The sequence below is a fragment of the Porites lutea genome, chromosome 10, assembly GCF_958299795.1.
Source record: "Porites lutea chromosome 10, jaPorLute2.1, whole genome shotgun sequence".
Classification (NCBI taxonomy): Eukaryota; Metazoa; Cnidaria; class Anthozoa; order Scleractinia; family Poritidae; genus Porites; species Porites lutea.
The window spans coordinates 12517306-12537917 of NC_133210.1; the positions used below are offsets into that span (position 1 = coordinate 12517306).

At 41.9% G+C, this 20612-nt stretch overlaps 2 protein-coding genes across 3 annotated transcripts; one reads left to right on the forward strand and one right to left on the reverse strand.

Moving 5' to 3' along the window:
- Nucleotides 1-1915: 1915 nt before the first annotated feature.
- On the forward strand, nt 1916-8302 carry LOC140950082 (angiotensin-converting enzyme-like). The gene is made up of 5 exons (XM_073399257.1): nt 1916-3076; nt 4077-4300; nt 5078-5321; nt 6212-6334; nt 7159-8302. Exons 1-5 carry the CDS (start codon nt 1995-1997, stop codon nt 7685-7687), a joined length of 2202 nt encoding a protein of 733 aa, XP_073255358.1. The 5' UTR covers nt 1916-1994; the 3' UTR covers nt 7688-8302.
- A 2934-nt stretch (nt 8303-11236) lies between these two features.
- On the reverse strand, nt 11237-20172 carry LOC140950074 (uncharacterized). 2 transcript variants are annotated; one of them, XM_073399243.1, is made up of 3 exons: nt 20066-20172; nt 14686-17894; nt 11237-13096 (listed from the first exon to the last, which is right to left on the reverse strand). In XM_073399243.1, the coding sequence occupies exons 2-3, from the start codon at nt 17841-17843 to the stop codon at nt 11482-11484; spliced, it is 4773 nt and encodes a 1590-aa protein (XP_073255344.1). In that variant the 5' UTR covers nt 17844-17894; nt 20066-20172; the 3' UTR covers nt 11237-11481. The 2 variants fall into 2 exon arrangements, with proteins under 2 accessions (XP_073255344.1, XP_073255342.1); XM_073399241.1 differs by lacking the exon at nt 20066-20172 and adding an exon at nt 18344-18604.
- Nucleotides 20173-20612: the final 440 nt, after the last annotated feature.

Consider the following 20612-nt stretch of genomic DNA (forward strand, 5'->3'; position numbering starts at 1 on the left):
CAAAAATTATGTTCATGAATTTATGTTAAAAATTTCTTTTGCAAACTGAGGACGTTTACCTGTTTATATTGAAGCACATCTTATTCTCAAAAGAATAAAAAAGCCTAGTGAGAACTGTAATAGCCTTAAGCCTTTATCTCTATCCCGGACTTTATTTTAACTTAAATCGAATTTCTACTTACTTTTTTGACAAGTTCCTTTTAATGATTGTTTTATCTTCTTTTCTTCCTTGTCTCTATCTCTTAGTAATTTAATTTTATTTATTTATTTTCTTATATATTTAGACTTTCAGGGCCAGTTACTTAAACGGAGTTTGGCCAGTGCTTAAAAAAAACGGCGTTCTAAGCTATTTTCAGTCTGGCCGACGCTTTTATCTAAATACCATTTACAGTCTAACCTCTCCTTACGGACACCTCAACAATACGCGGACACCTCTCTCTTACTCATTTGGTCCCCGAAATGCCAAAAATCATACATTCCCTACCTCTCTAATACGGACACCTCTGTAAAGCGGACACTTGGTTCTGTCCCTTTGGTGTCCGTATTAAAGAGGTTTGACTACAAGCCTCGACTATAAGGGTATGCCTTATAGCTTTTGATTGCCAGGATGAAATCGGATTGAAATTTGCAAGAATTTGTCCAACTTTTTCAGGTTAAAATCCTGCGTGGTTGAAAAATGACCAACAATTATATGATTGCTTTGTTTTCCCTTTTGATAGAATCATTTGGCGTCTTTCTTTTCGGGTTCCAAGTGTGATAAAGGATGACAGAAAATATTTAGTAAAAATTTAAGCTCAGCTTTGACCAAAAAATGTGGAGCCATTATAACATAGCCCCTTTCAGAACGATATAAAAGGGTGGAATTAACTAATAACTTAATAGTTTTTGTTGAATATAACTACCTGCTTATATTTACCTTTACATTTAGGAAATAAAAATCCATTCATAAAATGTCCACTGGTACGTATTGGTCTATGCTTCATTTTTGTCGTGAAACGCCTGATCAAGATCGCAGCACGCCCTGTGGCGTGTGGCTCCTTTAGAGAAACATTCCAACGCATCCCAAATTAGCATCGCATTGGCATCAAGGGTTAGTGCAGAAGGCTTACCCCGTCTTCATCATTAAAAAAAAAACCGGTTCCGACAACAGAGAGCTTACGCAACGACGAAGACGACGGTGGAGAAAATGTTTCCTAAAAAGTGAATTCACGCTTTCTCGAAATTCATCGTCCTTGTCATCCATGTCGTTCAATTTATCGAATGTTGGTGAATTTTTCTGCAGTTTAATTCTAAAGAAATCTATCTAAGTTTAAAACATGTATTGTAAAATCGTTTCCCTCCAGAAAACGTGAAAATAGGCAGTTTCATGTCGTCATCATCATTGCTAAAGCTCCCATAAAGTCGACTGTTGACAGCATGATTGGGAAGTCCCCCCCCCCCCCCCACATACACACACACACAAAAGCCCCCCCGCCAAGCCCCAAGAGCGCCTCACGAGCATCCGAGCAACAGAGCAGAGAGAGGAGAGAAAAAAGAGAGACGAGAAAGAGAGAACACAGACAAAGTTAAACCTATGTTGTCATTAGCCAGAGGGACAGGAGAATGAGATGGATACCAAAAAATACCCCAAAAAATTCATGCTATTATGAAAAAATTTTTATCCATATTTTTAAACTAACTGTCTGTAGTAATTGCTTAAGTCAACTCCCATCCCGGCTGTGACAGATACAATTTAGTTAATTTACTTAACCACCAGATTTTAGACAAGAATTAAGAATATTCTACCCGCTGTCCCCTCGACCCTCTTGATTAGATACATTATTTATTACAAGCATCTAATCGCGTCATTTAAGCCAATTTGCTTGGGGCAGATTTTCAAGTGAACAACCGGATCTCTGTCGCGCTGATTTTTCAAGTTTCCTTCTCGCAGGGAAAATGTTGATACTCTTGGAAAAGAAATTTGTTTTCTAATGTGATGGTTAAGAAGACCGGCGATGAATTTGTGGCTTTGCTATTCATTGTTTCTTCTCTCGTGGCACCAGAAAAGCTATAGCGCCACCAGTTTACAAAACGTCACAAAAACCACCTTCAAGAACTACATGTCTATAGCGCTGGACTTCCTAAAAAACTATGAGGATAAAGCAACGCGCATTTCATCCGGTGAAAGCGAAGCTGCTTGGAATTACGAAACCAATCTTACTGAGACTAACCGAGAGCTATCGGTATTTAACTCAACATTTGCCAAAGCTTTTTATCTAAAAGCTAGTGACAACGCTTCGCGCATCAAGGAAGTGGATCTTTCCAACGACCAAGCGAGGCAAATTAGGATTATTCGTAGAAACTATCTTCCCAAATCGCCAAGGGATATAAAGCTCATAGATGATCTTATATCAAATATGACAAATATTTATAGTAGTGGAAAGGTTTGTAAGCACAACAAAGCTACAAATAAAACAAGCTACTTAGAACTAGACCCAGACCTCTACTCGCTGATGGGGAAATCACGCGACTACGACGAGCTTCTTTGGGGCTGGAAAAGTTGGCGAGATGCCGTCGGCCCTCCCATGAGGACGCTGTACGAAAAACTTGTGAACCTTCTGAACTCTGGGGCAAGGGCGCACGACTGGGGTGATTACGGGAATTTTCAACGCAGCGAATACGAGATGGGAAATGATTTTCAAAAAGCGATCATGAAGCTATGGAATGAAGTCAAACCACTCTACCAGGAGCTTCATGCATATGTTAGGTACAAGTTACGCGAAAAGTACCCTGAAGTGCCCGAAAATGGGACCATTCAGGCGCATCTTTTAGGGAATATGTGGGCTCAGGACTGGAGTTTGATTGAAGACCTCGTAAAGCCCTATCCTAAGGTCCCATCTCTTGATGTAACACCAAACTTGCGTAAGCAACAGTATACTCCTATAAAGATGTTCAAGCTTGCACAATCCTTTTTTGTTTCTATTGGCCTCGACCCCATGCCTCAAACATTCTGGAATAAATCAGCCATTGAGAAACCTAAGGACAGAAAAATGGTCTGTCATCCGTCTGCCTGGGATTTTAACAAAGGAGATGTTAGGTACGTGAAGGTGAAATAATCGTTACGACTCTCTTGATGGATTGATTGACTGATTAATTGATTGATTGATTGATTGATTGATTGATTGATTGATTGATTGGCTGTTCTGATTTGATCGCTTATTTTTGGCAGTTTTGGTTGTTGTTGGGTTAGTCGGCTGATAAATGGTTCAGACGAATTGTTGGTTAAATTCTGACAGGCTGAGTTGACTGAATAACCGGTGATGAATTGAACTAAGTGATCGATTTGCTATTGAGATGAGTCGTGCAAGAAGTTTGGCAGTTTCGAGGGTAATTGATGTCGAATTGATTGATCTATTGTTTCACTAGTTAGACTGTTAAGGCCATCTTCCAAAAAACGCTTACCGGTAGGGAGTAACTGAAGCTGAAGTGCATAGCTATCGAGTGCTTCAGAAACTGAGAAAGCTCTTCTGATAAGAACAACACCGGAAAATAAAGTTTTACAGGGGAAATCGGGCACTAATCGCATTGCTGGAAATGAAGAAATGTTAACACAACGAAGATTGTTAAGATGACGTTAAGGGGTCTCCAAGTGGCAAATGACTTAGTCTGTATTTTTTAGTCGAAAATTTATCTGAAGCTTTCAACGTTTCTATGGATCAGAACGTTCGTCACCTAAGAACATGGTTTATCTATATTTAGTAAAATCCAACTAGTGGTCTGTTATCAATGCTGCGTTCTGATTGGTTAAGCTACTACTAGGCTATATGTTATAGCGCACTAGTATCGAAAAGCCCTGGCTTTGAAAACCAAAACAATGGCAGCTGAATCGCGTTTTGCTAGCTAAAGTTGTTTTGTCTCGATATTTTTTACCAACTAGTTGGATTTATAAAACAATTATTCCTCTCGCCCTCACGGCTTTGAGTCAATAGTCCATTAGATCTTCGGCCTCATGGGATCAGTATTAACTCAGAGCACATTCGGGCTCGAGGAATGATTGTTAATTAACTCACTATGTTGAAGGGTTGTTTTTCGCTTAGGATCAAGATGTGCACAGGAGTCGACCAAGAAAACTTGATAACGATCCATCATGAGATGGGACATTGTGAATACGACCTCGCTTACAAGGATCAACCGATTGCCTTCAGAAGTGGCGCCAATCCAGGTTTCCATGAGGCTATAGGCGACACTATCGCTCTGTCTGTTCTCAACCCTAAACATCTGAAATCCGTGGGACTACTGTACACGATTGGAAACAACTCTGGTGAGTCATTGTTCAGTTTGTTTGGTTTGTTTATTGTTGCAACGGGCCAGCGGTAAATGCAGAAAGCACGCGCAACGACGCACAACTGATAAGCTAAACGCTGGAAAGCGCGGGAGATCACAGAGGTGCTGGCGGGAGAAAATTGCAATTCAGTAAATCATATAAACGCAAATTAATATTAAGATTTAGCCAGAGCTAAAAGTGAAGCTCCAGTTAATGCATTTAAAATTAATTTAGGCAAAGGTCTTTAAACTATTGCAAAGAAATCCACAATTCTATACTTAACTTTGGGGGAGAACCATATGACTGAAAAACATAACTTCGAGCCTGCGATCAATTTAAAGCTAATAACTGGTCGGCGGAAAACTTCAAAAAAATACGTGACTTCGATGAGTTGGTACCTGAGCCCGCCATATCGCCATGTGACTCTGATCAGCGGATGCCCTGTTTTGACAGCTGTCAATTGACCATAATATGGATGTCTATCATCAAGTTAAACTTAGGTTTAGGGCTCCCACACCAGCTAGAAAGTTTGATATTTCAGATTAGTTTCCCTGTGGCGGACGTACGGTCACTTGATTACCAAAATTTCTCGGATAGATAGATTAGCACATTTTCTTTGTTATGAGGCTCCGCTCGCGCGCGCTTTGCGAGCGCGTAGTGCTCCGCTATCAACAGACGTAAAACACTTGTGAGATACTGTTACTACACTGAAATAACTTTAAACTAATAAGTCATCAGCAAAGATTCGACTCTTGTCTCCCTTCATTTTTGCAGAAGCAGATATAAACTTTTTGATGGACAGAGCACTACAACGAGTAGCCGCGCTTCCCTGGACACTACTTGTTGACCTGTGGAGATGGAGGGTGTTCTCGGGAAGAATTACACCGGCAAATTACAACTCAGAGTGGTGGCGAATGCGCATGCTCTACCAAGGTGTTATGGCTCCAGTCCCTCGGACTGAGACGGACTTTGACCCTGGAGCTAAATTTCACGTGGGCGCCAACTCTGCTTACATCGGGTAAACATGTAGAGGACCCTGTCACTTAATGGGTTTAATCATACGCAGTAGAACCTTCAAGGTTCATATGAACGGGCGACGTAAAAACACAAAAACAACACAGTTGGCGGATAAAACTTGTCTTTTTTTAATGGGAATTTTCTCGAGAGTCAGTTTGTACGTCCTTGCAATGCCAGTTTTAAACCTTTACGATGATGTTCATGTTAACTCCCCGTTCAATGGGTACGCGAAAGGACGATGAGGAAGAAATCCCGGGGGAGGGTACTGCCATATATGAGCCAGGAGCCCATGAGATGGGCTCCTGATGGGCTATGTAAGTATGTGCTGCTGTGAAAGGTATGGTTCTCAAGCAGTTTACTCTAGGATAGGGTATATAAATCAGAGAGTTTGGGTCTAGAATAGGGTATCATTTTCCAGGAAACTGATCAATTGGTTGAAGATTTTAGTCTAGACTAGGCAAACCGGGAATTGCCACTCAAAAATATAAAAAAATCAAATTGGCAAGTTTAAATTTACGCAACTCAGCCTAAAAGCTACTCTAGGATAGGGGAAGTACCCCCGGGAAGAAATGTTGCCCCATTCTCGTCCCCAGAGCCGCGATCCTTTTGGCCAGCGCTAAGGCTCTCGACCCATAATGCTGGTAAGCGGATTAGGGCTCTAGGCACGAGACTGATCTGCTTATGTTACTCGTGTCAGCGTCGACATCAAAATTATGAATAAAACCCTGCGTTACATGGATGTCGCGAGATGGTTATAGAAACCGTAGCAGCGTAGTTTTGCTTTAAATGAGTTGAGGGTTCCTGCCTGGCGAAGATCAAGAGGAAGACTGGTCTTCACTGTATTCAATTATTGATCACCGTTTATTTATTTATTTTTGTTTTTGTCGGCAGCTACTTCGTCTCTCTCATTCTTCAGTTCCAGTTTCATCGTTCACTTTGTAAAACAGCAAAGCACAAAGGTCCTTTGCATGAATGTTCCATCTACAAGTCAAAAGATGCTGGCAAGAAATTCAGGTAGGGTGCTTCATCATAATATCAAAGTCCTCACATAACGTTCCTCTCAGTATATTAAGCTTGAGGAGTAAGGACGGAATGGATGTATGAGGGCTAAGTATACTGAGGTTATGAAACTGAACTGTTGTCAAGCTCTCTGGAAGAGGATCGGCTGGGGAAAGTACGAAAGGGAAAAAAATGGCGAGTGAAGTCCGGAGTAGAAGAGAGTTATAGTTCTTCAATGAAAGGCATTATCTTTTTGATGGGCCAAAATGAAATTAAAGTGCAAGTGAATAACCTCACTCTGGGGGAACGAACGCCCTTATTACTGTTATTGGCCTCCATTGTCGGGTTTGCTTTGCCTAGTGACTAGGTCTCGATATTCCGCGCGCCTTGTTCGTTTCGCGTCTCGTGGTCCGTGAGGCTACATTCACTGAAATATATTGACCAAGAGGAACTGGTAAGGCGCCCTACACGAACTATTCAAGGGTTTTGTTACTCAGAGTGCTTTCAAGGCGAATAAATAGATTTCTCCCATTTATAAGAAACGAAGTAGTATCACACAGGCGCCTTTTAATTTAATTTAACATTTAAAGTAATGCTTACATACTTCTGTTTTCATGTGTGTTTTAACTTTGCTCTGTACTCGAGAGGCCGACTGCGCCGGTCAAGTGGGCTGCACTCAAGCTCAAGGAACACTCAGCGAAAGAGTGCTATCTTTGTTAATCCGCAAGGATCAAGTTATCTTGTCTGCTTATGTCATCTAGACACCTCTCTTAATTTTTACATCATAAACCTATTTCTTAACCAAGATACGTAACTTTTATATATTTTATACGTTATAGAGAAATGTTGGCCGCAGGTCGAAGCCGTCCTTGGCCCCAAACCCTTTACCGTATGACAGGTGAGCGACAAATGACAGCAGGCGCCATTTTGGAATACTTTGCACCATTACAGGACTGGCTGATTAAGTATCGCGTCAAAAAGGGATACACTTTGGGTTGGAAAAGAAAAAAGGTGCTAAGTTCAAATCAGGTGCAAAAAGGAACGAGGAAAACACTTTTTTCTACAACGTCTAATTCCCCCGGAGAGAGTATTCAACCATTTACTAATACATCAGTAAACTTGACTTCCGGTGCCAAGAACGAATCAGGTGTAGTAACATTTCCGGAAGTAAAGAAGAACGACAGCATTGACTTGGGAAAACCAGATCTAAAGGCGGCTTTAGCAGCCATGGGGCCTGCATTGAAGGTGACGGAGGAAAGTTCAGAGAAAAACAGAGAAAATTCGCTTCTTGATCCCAAATCCGCCATACTTGGAGCGAAGCCGATGTTTGTTCCTAACAAGATTAAAGATCAGTTGGACCTGGGATAAACCTTTCGAAACTTGAGAGCTGAGTATGTCCTGATACAGTGGTATTTTGTCCTGTTCGTGAATATGCATGCAGGGAACGTGGATCTTAGCAAAGACAGATTTTCGGTAACGAGTGCTCTTAAAACTTTGCTTTACAACAAAATTGCGTGAGAAATAAGCCATTTGCGAGTTCCAAAATATCTCGCTTTACAAAAAGGCTAAGTGCAAAACCTTTCTTATGAAAATGAGTTTTATTTACACGGGGATAAAATCATTTTCTTCTAAATGGCTTCGCACTTAGCCTCGCTTTGAAACAGAGGCTTTAGGAAAAACTGGAAATGACCTAAAGCTAGTATATGGTCACATATAATAGAGTCTTAAAAGAGTTTCCTCTCAGGTTTCTCCTCGGCTGATTCACCAATCTCGTTGCCAGGATTCTCTGAAACTCGTCCACGGAGCGAGAGATGGGGGCGAGCACGAAAGAACCCATGGAGAGAGGTTGGTGATTCACAAGCTCGGGTTCCTCTCAAAATAAGAAATCTTAATTTTTCACTCGTCTATCGGTAATCCAGTAGCCTTAAAAGACGTTTATTACAAAAAACCTTAAGAAATATATTTTTTTGAAAAGTAATTTTAACATTCATAATATTTTCTGATAATAAAGTGTATACATTGTGCTGTTGTGCTCTACGTATTAATGCCTGGTATTTTAAGTATATCATTCTAGGGCTATATCCACACGAGACCATCGAGACCATGGCAAACGCATAAACGTAAATGTTTAAGGATGTCACTCCGATGAAGCCATGTCAGGTGGTTTAACTCCTGGGGGACTCCCATATGAAAGGGGCGGGGTGCTCGTCGGAAATTTTGAATTAAACCCCTAAAGGAGACCAATCTGGGGGGGGAGACCAACCTTTTTTTGACCCTTAAAAGAGGCCATTTTAAACTTTGATTAAATGAATCGAGTAAATAAAACGACTTGAAAATATATAATTTTTTTTTATATTTCTTCGTGGCAACCCTAAAAGAGACATTACGGCTAAATATAATGGCGTTTTGCCCAGAACACCCTAAGTGAGACCGAAATCCGAAATTTACACTCCTAAGGGAAACCTGCCCCTTTCATATGGGAGCCCCCCCGGGGGGTTTGACTTTTTGCACCCGGACAAAACCGTATCGTGTGGGTACTCAATGAAAAGTATTTGGCAGCACTCTTAAATATGGTACTCCATGTTACACTGTTCACAGTCTATTATTTTCCGTGTGATGTGGGAAGATCCAGGAATTTTTACGGGAGGGGTACAAAAACTAGAGCCTGTTTACAACTAATCTTTCCACCCTTTCTGGTCGCCTCACGCTATTTAGTAGCAAATGCGCGATCCTGCAAGGGATAATGCACTGGGGCCTTAAATTTTATAACCGTTTCTGGACTGATGGTTGTATTTAGGGAGTGGTTTCCGAGCCCTGAACTTAAACTGTTCACAGTCCCTATTTTTTTCGTAAGTTCGTCAGGTTCGAGGGCGTACCGGTATGGGCGGCCATCTTGGTTTCATTTATACCCAAACGGTTCTCCGCTCCCTAAGTGACACTATATGACACTCATTGCATCCAAGATGGCCGCCAGTAACGCAAAGCGCTCGATCTCGACGATCTTACGGAAAAATAGGCGACTGGGAGCAATCTACCCTGGACCAGCCACTAAGAAGGCGCTACCTTGATTTTTTCTGGTGAGTGAAACTGGGAACAGTAGGAATTTTCCGTAGGGGCAGGATTAGAACGTGGTAAGACGGAGGTCGGGGTCCCCTCTACTACCAGCGGAAATTACTACTCCTCCGGCTGATCATTCTTCACAGTCACACGGGAAAATATAGGAATGTGAAAAGGTTAACTTTACGTAAGTAGAAGAAACTCTTACAAGCAAATTTCTCATAGAAAATTTGATGCGCGTACCGTATTTCCTCAAATAATAGCCGTTCCTCGATTAATCGCCTCCCTCGAATAATCGCCCCCCCCCCCCCAGCCCATCTTCTCTTTCGTTTATCCCCTCCCTGTTAAGTTGAAGTGAAATCTGATTGAGCAAAACTGATCAGTAACGATTCAAGCTCTGAAAATTGATCAAGGAACCAAGTTTAAACACTTGGAAAGCCCATGTTCAGGTTATTTGATGTGATAAGCTTTTTCTTCAATGAGACAATAAAACAAAATATTTAGGGCGCGACTTTCAGTGGGCAATATCTGAAATAATCGCCTTCCCTCCAATAATCGCCCCCGGCTATTATTCGAGAAAATAAGGTATATTATCTGTTGCATAAGCGCACAGGAACCTACGACGAGCAACAAACATAACAAAAAGAACGTCAGGTCTTAGTAAGTTACTTTATCTCAGCTTAACGCTAAAGGACCTTAGCGGTTACGCCCTCGCGTCATGAGTTACGTAAATTGTCCCAGGACGGGACTCTCCTACCATAAGTTTGTCTGAAAATTGTGACTTTCTTGACACAAGCCTTTGTCTATAGGGAATTGTGAGGAAAGTATGACGGCTTACGCTCCTGGTGTAACTCAGTAGTGCTGTTGATCCCACAGACTCCCAACTACTGTAGTTTCCAGAGACTAACTTCCAACGGAAAAACTAATTTCTGGTATATGTAAAATACACTGGGCTAATACGATTTTGGTTTTAAGCTTAGTTTTAGCGCGCGATCTACTTGGGAACTATTAGTAATTTCATGAATTCTATACTTAAAGAATTTTCATACTACTTCCCTTACACAAATTTATAGCAACTGGTCACTTCACCACGGAAATTAGTCCCTGTTCCTTAAGATACCCAACTTTCAGTTGCGGCAAGCGACCGTCAAGCTTTAGGTTTGTTTAAGGATTCAACATGACTGGCCATTTGTAGGTTGAGCGCGAGACTGGAGCAATGTTGTGCCAAAATGCACCATGCGACTGTTTGGGTTGACGTATTTTGACCCGGTCTCCTACGCAACCTCGTGATAGTCGATAAAAGAAGCCATAGCGTCCCCAAACCAGTCCCATGGGGTCATTCGGCACAGTATCGACCCCGTCGCTCGTGCAGTCCCCAAAATGGCCAATAGTCAACCTTACTCTCGAAGTCTCTCTTCCTCCTGACTTCTGGAGCGAGATCAGGGGCCCGTTTCTCGAAAGTCCCGGAAACTTTTTCGGGTCCCAAACCTTATGTTTAAGTTAAAATCTAAAGAGTACAAGCGCCAGTTCTAGCTAGCAAACTAGTCCGTTATGTTTTGTTAGCCGATAGTTTTGTAGATCACTTGCAATACTATTGAAACATCGACGTTGGGTATTAAAAACGCAGCAAACCTAAAACGGCTTTCCTAGCGTGGGACTAGGCTCTGCAGTAGGGAAAAAGACAAGCGCGCCGAGCGAGGGACACAACGCTGATTTAGCAACAGAACGGGAACTACAGTTGACAACGGCGCGCGCAAATCAAACAACTGGCTTGACCAATGGCAGAGCGCCAAATTGGGCACCGGAAGTCGTGTTTAGTCCTTTCCGCGCTCTTTGTCGTCGCCAACTGACGTTCCCGTCCTGTTGCTAAATTAGCCTACAGACTACTGCTCAGCTCGCCCTTTTCCCACAATACGGAGCCTGGTCCCAGGCTACAGCTTTCCGGACCCGAAAAGTCTTCAGGACTTTCTTGACATTGGCCTAACTTGGTGACGTGCTCCTGGTTCTGTCAAGCGACTGCGTTGAGTTATCTTACCTCTAAAATCCATAAAATCTGCCATAAGGACGACACATAACTTAGTTGTTTAGAGTCCTATTAAGTTTACCTAAAGGTATGTTCCACTGGCGTAATTCCTGGCAATGTTTGATGGTTGCACGCGCTGGTTGTTGTCCCCGTTTAGGAAGCCGTACGGGTCATCTGTAACAGTCTGTCTATTGTATTTACTTTTAACAAAGCCTCTCTCCTCAGGCTCGTCATACCAAGGGTGTTTGGTTACATTGCTATTTCTGTCGTACGGATAACGGAAGTCATCTTCCATCCGTTCCCTATTGTCACGAGAATATGGAGCACCTTCCGTGGGGAATTGTTCACTCTCATACGGTTCCTGCATTCCTCTATATTCATATGGGTCGGGATACGGAACTACGCCACCGTTTATTTCCTCTGGAAACTCGTCGGTTTTCTCTTCGTAAACCTCTTGATAACCGATCAGGTTTCCGCCATTGTCGTAAACTCCGATTATTCTCCTTGTGTATGCACTTTCGGGTTTCCGTGGGGGCATCTTGTAAGGATCCGAGTATCCCTCGTAGTCGCCAGGGAAATCCCCACTAGGGGCGCTCTCGTAGGGATATTCTTCTTGAGGGAGTTGTGCTGGTGCCTCGGGCCATTCATCGACATCTTGGCCGTTGGGCTGATTTGAGTAATCCTCGTCTCTGTAATACTCGTCCCTTGAGTAATCTGCGTCAATGGGGTAATCATTTCCCCCGTTAGTAACCCCGTTCTCGGGTGGGTCATGGTGATGTGCGTGCGCATGTAACAGTCCATCCAGTTTAAACAGCTCCTCACGACTAGTCGCTCTAAATCGTCGAGGAAGCGGCGTCTCTTCCACTTCATCCTGATAATTCCCAGGTTGGTTGGGCTCGCGACTCGGAACCGGTTGGAAGGCACCTGCTTTGAGCTTCACATTCGAGCCTTTGAGGAATGGGAACCGTTCCGCGTCGATACTTTGTGGAACCTGAGGCCCGGGCAAAGCTTGCGCGCTGATACGGATCCTTTCCGGACTGACCAGAGGAGGTGAATGAGGTGGTGGTGGTGGAGGAGCGCTTTGCACCTCAGGCGCTGAGAAAACCGGTGGAACGTCTTCCTCTTCACTTTCTGGAGACAAACTTGCCTCGTCATTATCCTCTGGCTCACTCGCAGTTATCTCGGCCGAATGACTCACCGCAGGTTTCCCATCCGTGTTGTAGTCTACAATCACCGACACAGGTTCCCCAATGACGACAGTTCCTGGCAATTGACTGATAGGAACCTCTATCTCAGCGACTTTCCGGCCATGACCAGATGTGACAACCCGACTTGAACTGCGCACGCGCTCTTGCACGGAAACACCCAGCTGCACTTCAGGTTTTCCTTCAACATCGATTGTTAGAGACGACGTTTCCGCCTTCTCCGGTACCACAGCCTCGCCAGCCTGGAGTTCAGCTAACAGCGTGCGGCTCTCCTCGTAGCGTCGATACAGAGATTGGATCTCTTTGGAAAGTTCCACCACGCGGACATTTAGCGTCTCGTTCTCCTTTTCACATTCGTCAAGCTGCGTGGTTTTTCCCTTCAGCTTTTCTTGAGCTTCTTTTACGTTGTTTTCCAAGAGGCGAATCCGGTTGTGAAGCACGGACTCGTCCTTCTCTGAAGCAGGTATCCTGCTCTGAAGAAGTTGAATCTCCCTAAAACCAACGCAAAGAGGTTAAGACGGAATCCTCCAGGAAATTGAGTAATTTTAATTTCCAGTGGACAAAAACCTTGTACGAGAATAATTTTAAGAATATTGCATTCTTTTTTACATTTTTCAAGGCCTAAAGATGTAATTAGTCATCTGTAATAACACCAAAGGGAATTTCTCATGGGAGCCCGGAAAATAATTGTCAAATTTCACAAGAATCGTGAAAACACAGGTAAAATTCTGAAAATCTCATGTGTAAGATGCAATTTTGTGAAATTTGACATTCGTTTTCTCGGGCTCCAATAAGAAATATTCTATGGTGTTATTACAGATGACTAATTACATCTGTAGCTCATAAAAAATGTAAAAAAGAATGCAATAGGCTTTAAATTATTCTGGTACAAGGTTTTTGTCTACTGAAAATTAAAATTACTCAATTTCCTGATGTATTCCATCTTAATTAATCACATTTAACACTTAGGCCCAATATCCACGTATAAATTCTCGATACTGAACTCTACACCTTTTCTTACCGAAGTAGTAGACAGAATTTAAAAAAAAAAGATTTTTCTTTGGTTGATCGTTCCATTAATTTTAATGACCTTTTCTGTCGGTTATGATTTAATACTGTCAAGAGAAAATTAATGTTAGTCACTCTTGGGAAAGAAAAGGTTAACGAGCTAGTCTTGATCTGGTCTCTGTAAACGACGGGCGTATTCACATTCCAAGACTATCCACGGGTATCGAATGCTAAGATCCAACAGAAAGCAAGAGGCACAGACTTTACCATCTCTGTAATAACGTGGGTAACGAGTGCTTGAGAAAATTCTATCGCTTTTTGACAAAACAAAAATTGTTTATGACTTGTTCAACAACGTATTCACGAATTTGCCAGAAGGCAGGTGTGATAATAATAGAAATTGTGGCCCCCTGCCTTGTCTTACAATCGCATCTAAACTACACAACCGATGGAATGTAGACCTCACTACCGAGGTCGTTGTCTCCTACTCTTTAAGAACAGCAGTATGGACTAATTTACTTGAAATCAAGGTCAACGGCTTTAACGCCATAGAAAATTAATCAGTGCGCTTTCCAGGCAACAAAAATCCATGCAACATTTTTTGTTCGTCCGAAATTTCCGAAAAAATGGAGACATTCTCGGAAGGCTGAAGCGAACCCAAAGTTTCGATTTTGGCTCCGAAGCTGAGTGATATAATAAAAACAAAAGATTCATGGATGAATAATTCGCTCCTTTTGTCTTATTTCCCTCAGCCCTCAGTCTAGGGAGCTAGGTATGAATTTTGATAATTCGAAACTGGCCTATCGAACCCAAGAGATCCCGATCAGTAGACCAGCCGCGCTCTATCGACTGTGCCAATAGGGCTGACAGACCAAAAAAACGTTAGTTTTTCTGGCCCGATAGATGTTCCATTAGACAGTGACATTGGGTGACATTTCCCCTTCTTCCCGATCCCCGGCCCCTTTCGACGCCTATCATGCAGGCTATCACGTGATTAAAGCTCACACCGTTCCCACGTATTGCTTGCCGGGATTCACCCTTTTCCCTTTTTAACTCTTTAAAATTCCTCTTACCTTTCTAGCATAAGAATCTCGTTATCCTTGTCCCCATCCACGTTATCAGGGGCTTTGTTCTTTAGTTCTGTAAGTTCTTTTCCAAGCTTGCTTATGGTGTCTTCTCTGGTCAACAGTTCTTTCTTAATCCACTTGGCCTGTTCTTCGGCCTGTTGTTTTTGCTTGGAAGCTCGTTGAAGCTCAATTTCCAAGTGTGTTATTCTCGTGTGTGATTTGTCGAAGTCTTTGCTCAAGCCTTCGATCTCCATATTGGCCTGACTAAGCTTTATCTCGACTTCGGCGAGCTTTTCGGAATCTTTTCGGAGCTCACTCTGCAGTTTGTTTTTCTCTTTTTGCAGGGAATTCTTCTCGTCGTCGACTTCGTCGAGTTTAAGCTTCAGAGACTCGAATTTTTCTTGCCATCCATCTTCGCTCGTCTGTCGAAACAGCGACCTCTTCAGATCCTCAAGTTCCTTGAGATGGAGCTTAAATTCTTCTTCTTTCTTGCTCAAAGTCTCGTTTACTTCTTCAAGCTCTTTCACGAGGCACTTACATTCTTCTTCCTTCCTCCTTAAAGTCTCTTTAAGTTTCTGCAACTCTTTTTCAACGTCTGCGGTATCTTTGGCGAGTTTGAGTTCGGAGACCTGGCGACGCAAAGTGGTAGCCTCTGCCTGAGCATCATTCAGTTCACGCCGTGTTTTGCTGTACTTAGACTTCGTTTCTTCATGCTCATCTTCATTTCTCTCCAAGCTTCGCTCTAGGCGTTTCTTTTCGCTTTCAAGGGAATTAAACTGTCGTTTCAGGTCATCGTGTTTCTTTCTCCAGTTTTCACCATCTTCATTTGTTTTCAGTTTGGCTTTCAAATCCGCTATCTCTGCTTCGAGGCGTTTGATCTTTTCCTCGAGCTCTTTCTTCTCGCCAACAAGTTTTTCTCTCTCACTGATATGCAAATCTTCTTCTTCTTTTAACTCTTCGCTCAGAAATTTCACCTCATCTTCCAACTTTGTCTTGTCTTTTTTCAAGTCGTCGTTCTCATCGCAAAGTTCGCCATACATCTTTTTTCCTTTTTCAAACTTCTCGTCCATATCCTCTAGTTCATCTTTGAGCTCTGTTCTCTCTTTGGATATCTCTTCGTTCTCTTTCGCTAATTTCTCTTTGTCTTCAAGAAGCTTGTTGTATTTTCTCTCCAATTCTTCATATTTCTCTCTGTAGTCATCCCTGGATGCCAAAGACTTAAGGTCGCGAAGTTCTTGCCTCGCCTTCTCAAGCTCTTCCTCGACGTACTCTTGTTCTCGTAACTTATCTTCAAGGTCGCGAATGCTGTTCTTTCCCTGTGCCAGATCACTCCTTAGCTTGTTTATGATCTCCTCTTTCTCTATCAGCTCCTTCCGCATCTCCTCGCATCGCTCGTTTAGATGCTCAATAGTCTTGGACAACTCGGCAGTAGTATTTTTAGCTCTGTCCTCGGATTCTTCAAGACAGTCCTCCAGTTGTTGTTTTTCAGCCTTGGCGCGTTCCAAGAGCTCTTCCAGTTCTTGTATCCGTGACTGTGCATGGTCTTGACTTGACCATGAATCCTCAGGCTCTTTTGGAGGAGCGTTGAGATTTGTCTGACCCACAGCTACAACACGTTCCTCGTCGACTTCGTCAAAATCGCTCAGACCTTCATCAATCTGGGCAAGTGGCGCTGCGCTTTGCAAAACGTCCAGGGAATGAACCACAATCTTCTCCGGATCTTTCTTTTCTTCGCTTTTATCCTTTTCTGCGTGGTGCACAACGCCGGCTAACTCACTCTGCAAGGAAATCACGTAGTCTCTCAAATGCTCGACCTCTTTCTGTAATTCTTCGTTTTCTTCCTTTAACCGATTAACACCGTCGGGTTCATCTTCAGACAACTCATCAGCGAACCGCGACAAGTCCTTATCTTGAAGTTCCTTTTGCAAGGCAGCAATTTTATCTTTAAGCTCCTTCATTTCCTCCCTCAGAGCTGAAAGCTGCTTGTCTTTGTCAGAAACCTCCTTCTTGAATATTTCTGCGCGGACGTGAGCTTCATTAAGTTGCTTGGTCCACTGTTTGGCATCTCTCTCTGCTCTGTTTTTGCAATCCACAAACTGCAAATTCAAAAGTTCTTTTTCTTTGCAAACGTCTTTGAGATTTATTTCAAACTGCGAGATCTTTTTGTTTTGTACTTCAAGCCGCTGAGTTCCCTCTCGAATTAAATCGTCTCTGCTTTCTTTCTCGTCTTCTAGTTTATTCTCCAATTCTGCTTTCAGCCCGCGAAGAACAGACATTTCCTTCTCCAACTCGATGTTCCTTGATCTACTCTTGTCACAGTTTTCCTCCGATTCAGCAATCTGTGCGTGATAATCCAAGAGCTGCTGTTTCATCTCTTCGATAATTTCATCATCAGCAGACAATTTTATTTGCATATCCTTTAGCTTGTTCTCGAGATCATCGATTTCGCTGCGCAATTCTTTCTTTTCATCTTCCAGTTTGTCCTTCTCTGTTTCAGTGGCATCAAACTTGAGTTTCAAAGACTCTAGTTCCTCAATGAGACTGCTGTCATCATTTTTCTTGTCAATATCTTTTGTGTCACGCAAGTATTTGGCATTCATGGCTCTCAGTTCCTCGACCTCTTTTTCCAATTCTTCGTTTTCTTTTGCCGCCGCATCAAGCTGCTCCTTAAGTTGTTCATTTATTGTTCTTTTTATTTCATCTGTTTTCTCCCGATCCTTCTTGTTAAGGCGAATTGTGGTCTGAAGCTTTTCAATGATAATTTTCAATTCTTTATTTTCCTCTAGAACCGTCTTGAACGTGACCTCATGTTCTGAAAATGACTTGTGATAAGAAAACGCTGCATTCTTCAAAACCCCAATTTTTTCCTCCGTATGCTCACATGCATCTTCCAGATTTCTTAGTCTCTCTCGTGTGTTTTTCAGCTCAGTTTCAAGTTCCCCGAGTCTTTCTTGAGCTTCGAAAAAGCGTTCCTTAAAGTCTTCGTTCACCGGAAGTTCCTCAACCTTAAATTTAATGCTTTCTTCCGTAGTTGAAGAGTCAAATGTAGTTGAAACGTATTCTGTCGTCTCTCTTTCGACATCAACATCGTAAAATTCTTCTTCGCCGCTGTCGTGTGAAGCGTCGTCATCTTTCGCTGAAGCTTCATCCGCTCTGTCCGACATGTTGTGGTATTCGTATCGAGCCTGATTTTCGGTTGACAATACAATATGTCGCTGTCAAAAGGAGACAAAACAAAGAAACAAACATGAACTATTCCGCCGATGGCCGCGAATGCATGACTGGCGTTCTAAAGTTGTATTTGACACGCGCGATAATTGCTAAAATGACAAGAAACAAGCGGCGAAACATGTACAACTATATAGCTAACTACGGCGGACAAATATACGCAATCAGGGTTTGCTCGTTCAATTGATCGCTTATTCGAAGGGCAAACGAATAACACAATTCAGGAGTCAACACAAATTAAACCTCGAAATAAGACAGTTTGAGATGCAGAGTGGGTAAACGGAAAAGTTTCGAAGACTCTTGCTTAAGTAAAATTTCAATGTGCGCCCATCGAATGTCGATACTTTTCATTACATCCAATATAGCCCGAGTCGATTCTAAAACCATTATTAAATCAGCGAATAATCCATGGACAAACATTTAAGTGTTAGAATACCTGTTAACGAGGATTTTTTAACTTTGGCCAGCTGTTGACGAAGACATTTCGCTACGATCCCCGCGCAAACAAGCTCGTTGGCATAGGCAAACGGTGTGCTCTCACACTGTTATTGAAAAAATTCACAGTGACTGCTCTCTTGAGATTGACTACGAAACAATAATCTCGTTGCCAATCTAAGAATGGTGTTCAAGGAATTTGCATACCATAGGCTATTCAGTCACGCTCTGTGAAACGGCGCGGGGAAGCTAAAAACAACCGTGCTGTAGTCACGATTAAAGTGGATCTTTAACCTTTCTCAGTGTGCAATCAGCCGGGTAGCCATGTGCGTGAAATACTGTGATCAAATGCCATTGGAATGCATTAAAATAATAGTTGACAAAGTGCAAAATTTTAAAACCACGAGGAGGAGATTTAGCGTTTCTTTTCAAATACTTTAGTACACCCGGTCGTTAAATTCCTTTTTCTGCTACAGAAAATTTTCTGTTTTTAAACACGAGCACCCCGGAAATTAATATAGACTTGGATATGTCTAAAAACCTGCAACATGTAGAAAATCCACGGAAATGAACGAAATTTTTCTCAAGAATTGCAACCATGTTTGCGTTAAATTTTTCAAAATCTTCAATTCAAAAAGTACCCAAGTTCTGCCAATCGATACGCTTAATTTGTTTTTGACTTCAAGAAAATTCTTTACCCGGTGAACGATAATAAAAGGTGTACATTAGATTTGCATATGACATTGTCATTTGACGGAGGTTTGTTATTTAATACTCCCACATGACAGCGTTTTATTAAAGTAAATGAAATTAATATTGGACTTTGCAGTAAGTTTTACAAGTTAATTGATACAAAATATAACTTTAGCAGCGCGTAATTCATGCTCAGAAATAGTGAAATAGTCAGGTTTGATTGTTACCCTTTGTTTTTGTTTTAGAAATATTTCCAACGCACTGTATAGATGAGCGACATTAAATATCACAAACAACTTCATACTGTGGTCAAAAACCGCAAACCCTGGGTCAAGAACGCCTCAAAATAACTTAAACTTAGATCGCCAAAACTGGAATTACTTCCTCGGATTTTAAATTGAAAGACAATGGAAAATTTGCCTCGACTTTCCAACAGTACGCTACCTCAATTCAAACGTGCAGAAGTCTGTGAACTGATTGCAGAGAATAGGACATCACAGGGAGTACCCTTAGAGAAATTTGCAGCACGCCCAGATGCCAGAAATTCTTTTAGTACTATTGCAAGATTCAAAGTATCAAAATGAAAACAGGAGGCTTTTCTTTATTATTATTATTTGAACAAACCTGCTGAAATTCTTAGTTCCTCAATGAACGCTTGCGGTTTAAATACTCTAAAAGCATGGTTCTATCTTGTTCTATCAAAGAAGTATTCTGTCTCCCGAAACTCCAAAAAAGCTCAAGGGATATTTACCACACTCACCATCAGAGCTTGTAATAATTGCAAAGGAGACTCCTCAACATGTCAGCGCTCGAAACGTACTTAATTATAACAATACAGGAGATGCAAACTGGCCTTATTAAACATTTAGTGAGAGCGCTCTTGTCACCGTCGAATGCAAACAACTCGCGCGTAGCCCACAGACACTACACAACGTCTTTGTTTTCGTTTCTTAATCGGCTAAAATGGAATCTCAGATGTGCGAAATGCCATTTAAGCTATTACTAATCCAGAACTAACAAAAGAACTTACCCTATGTTTGACTGTGTTCCTTAATCCGGTTTGGGACGAGCAAGGAAATAAATATTTACACACAGCTCACAGGCCGTTATGTTTTATGGAAATCGTGAAAACCCTGGGGAGAAATTGTCCGAATAAAACGGCGCGCATAGACTGGGTCGAGTAATCAGGAGGCTGCAAAATGGCGGTGAGTTTGTGTCGAAGAGAACTCTTCTTTTCAAAAACAGTATATATTCTTCCATTTTCATTTTTTTTCTTTTCTTTTCACAGGCTGATGAGATGAAATTTCTTAGTCAAATCTGAGAGTTTCGTTGGAAACACGATGATGTATAAATAAAACCGACTAGCGATTTTTTTGTCTTTTTTATGTAGTACAGTTTAGTGGGTATTTGGTAGTTGTATTTTGTCTGTGTATTTGTGTCTTTGTAAGTTTTGTTTGTAGTGTGTGTTTTAGTTTGCTCGAAAGTAAACTTGTAAATTTACAGAGCAATGATTAGAAACGATCGAGAATTGAGTTCAAATTCTGTTTTTACCATGATTGAATTACACTTGATTTCTG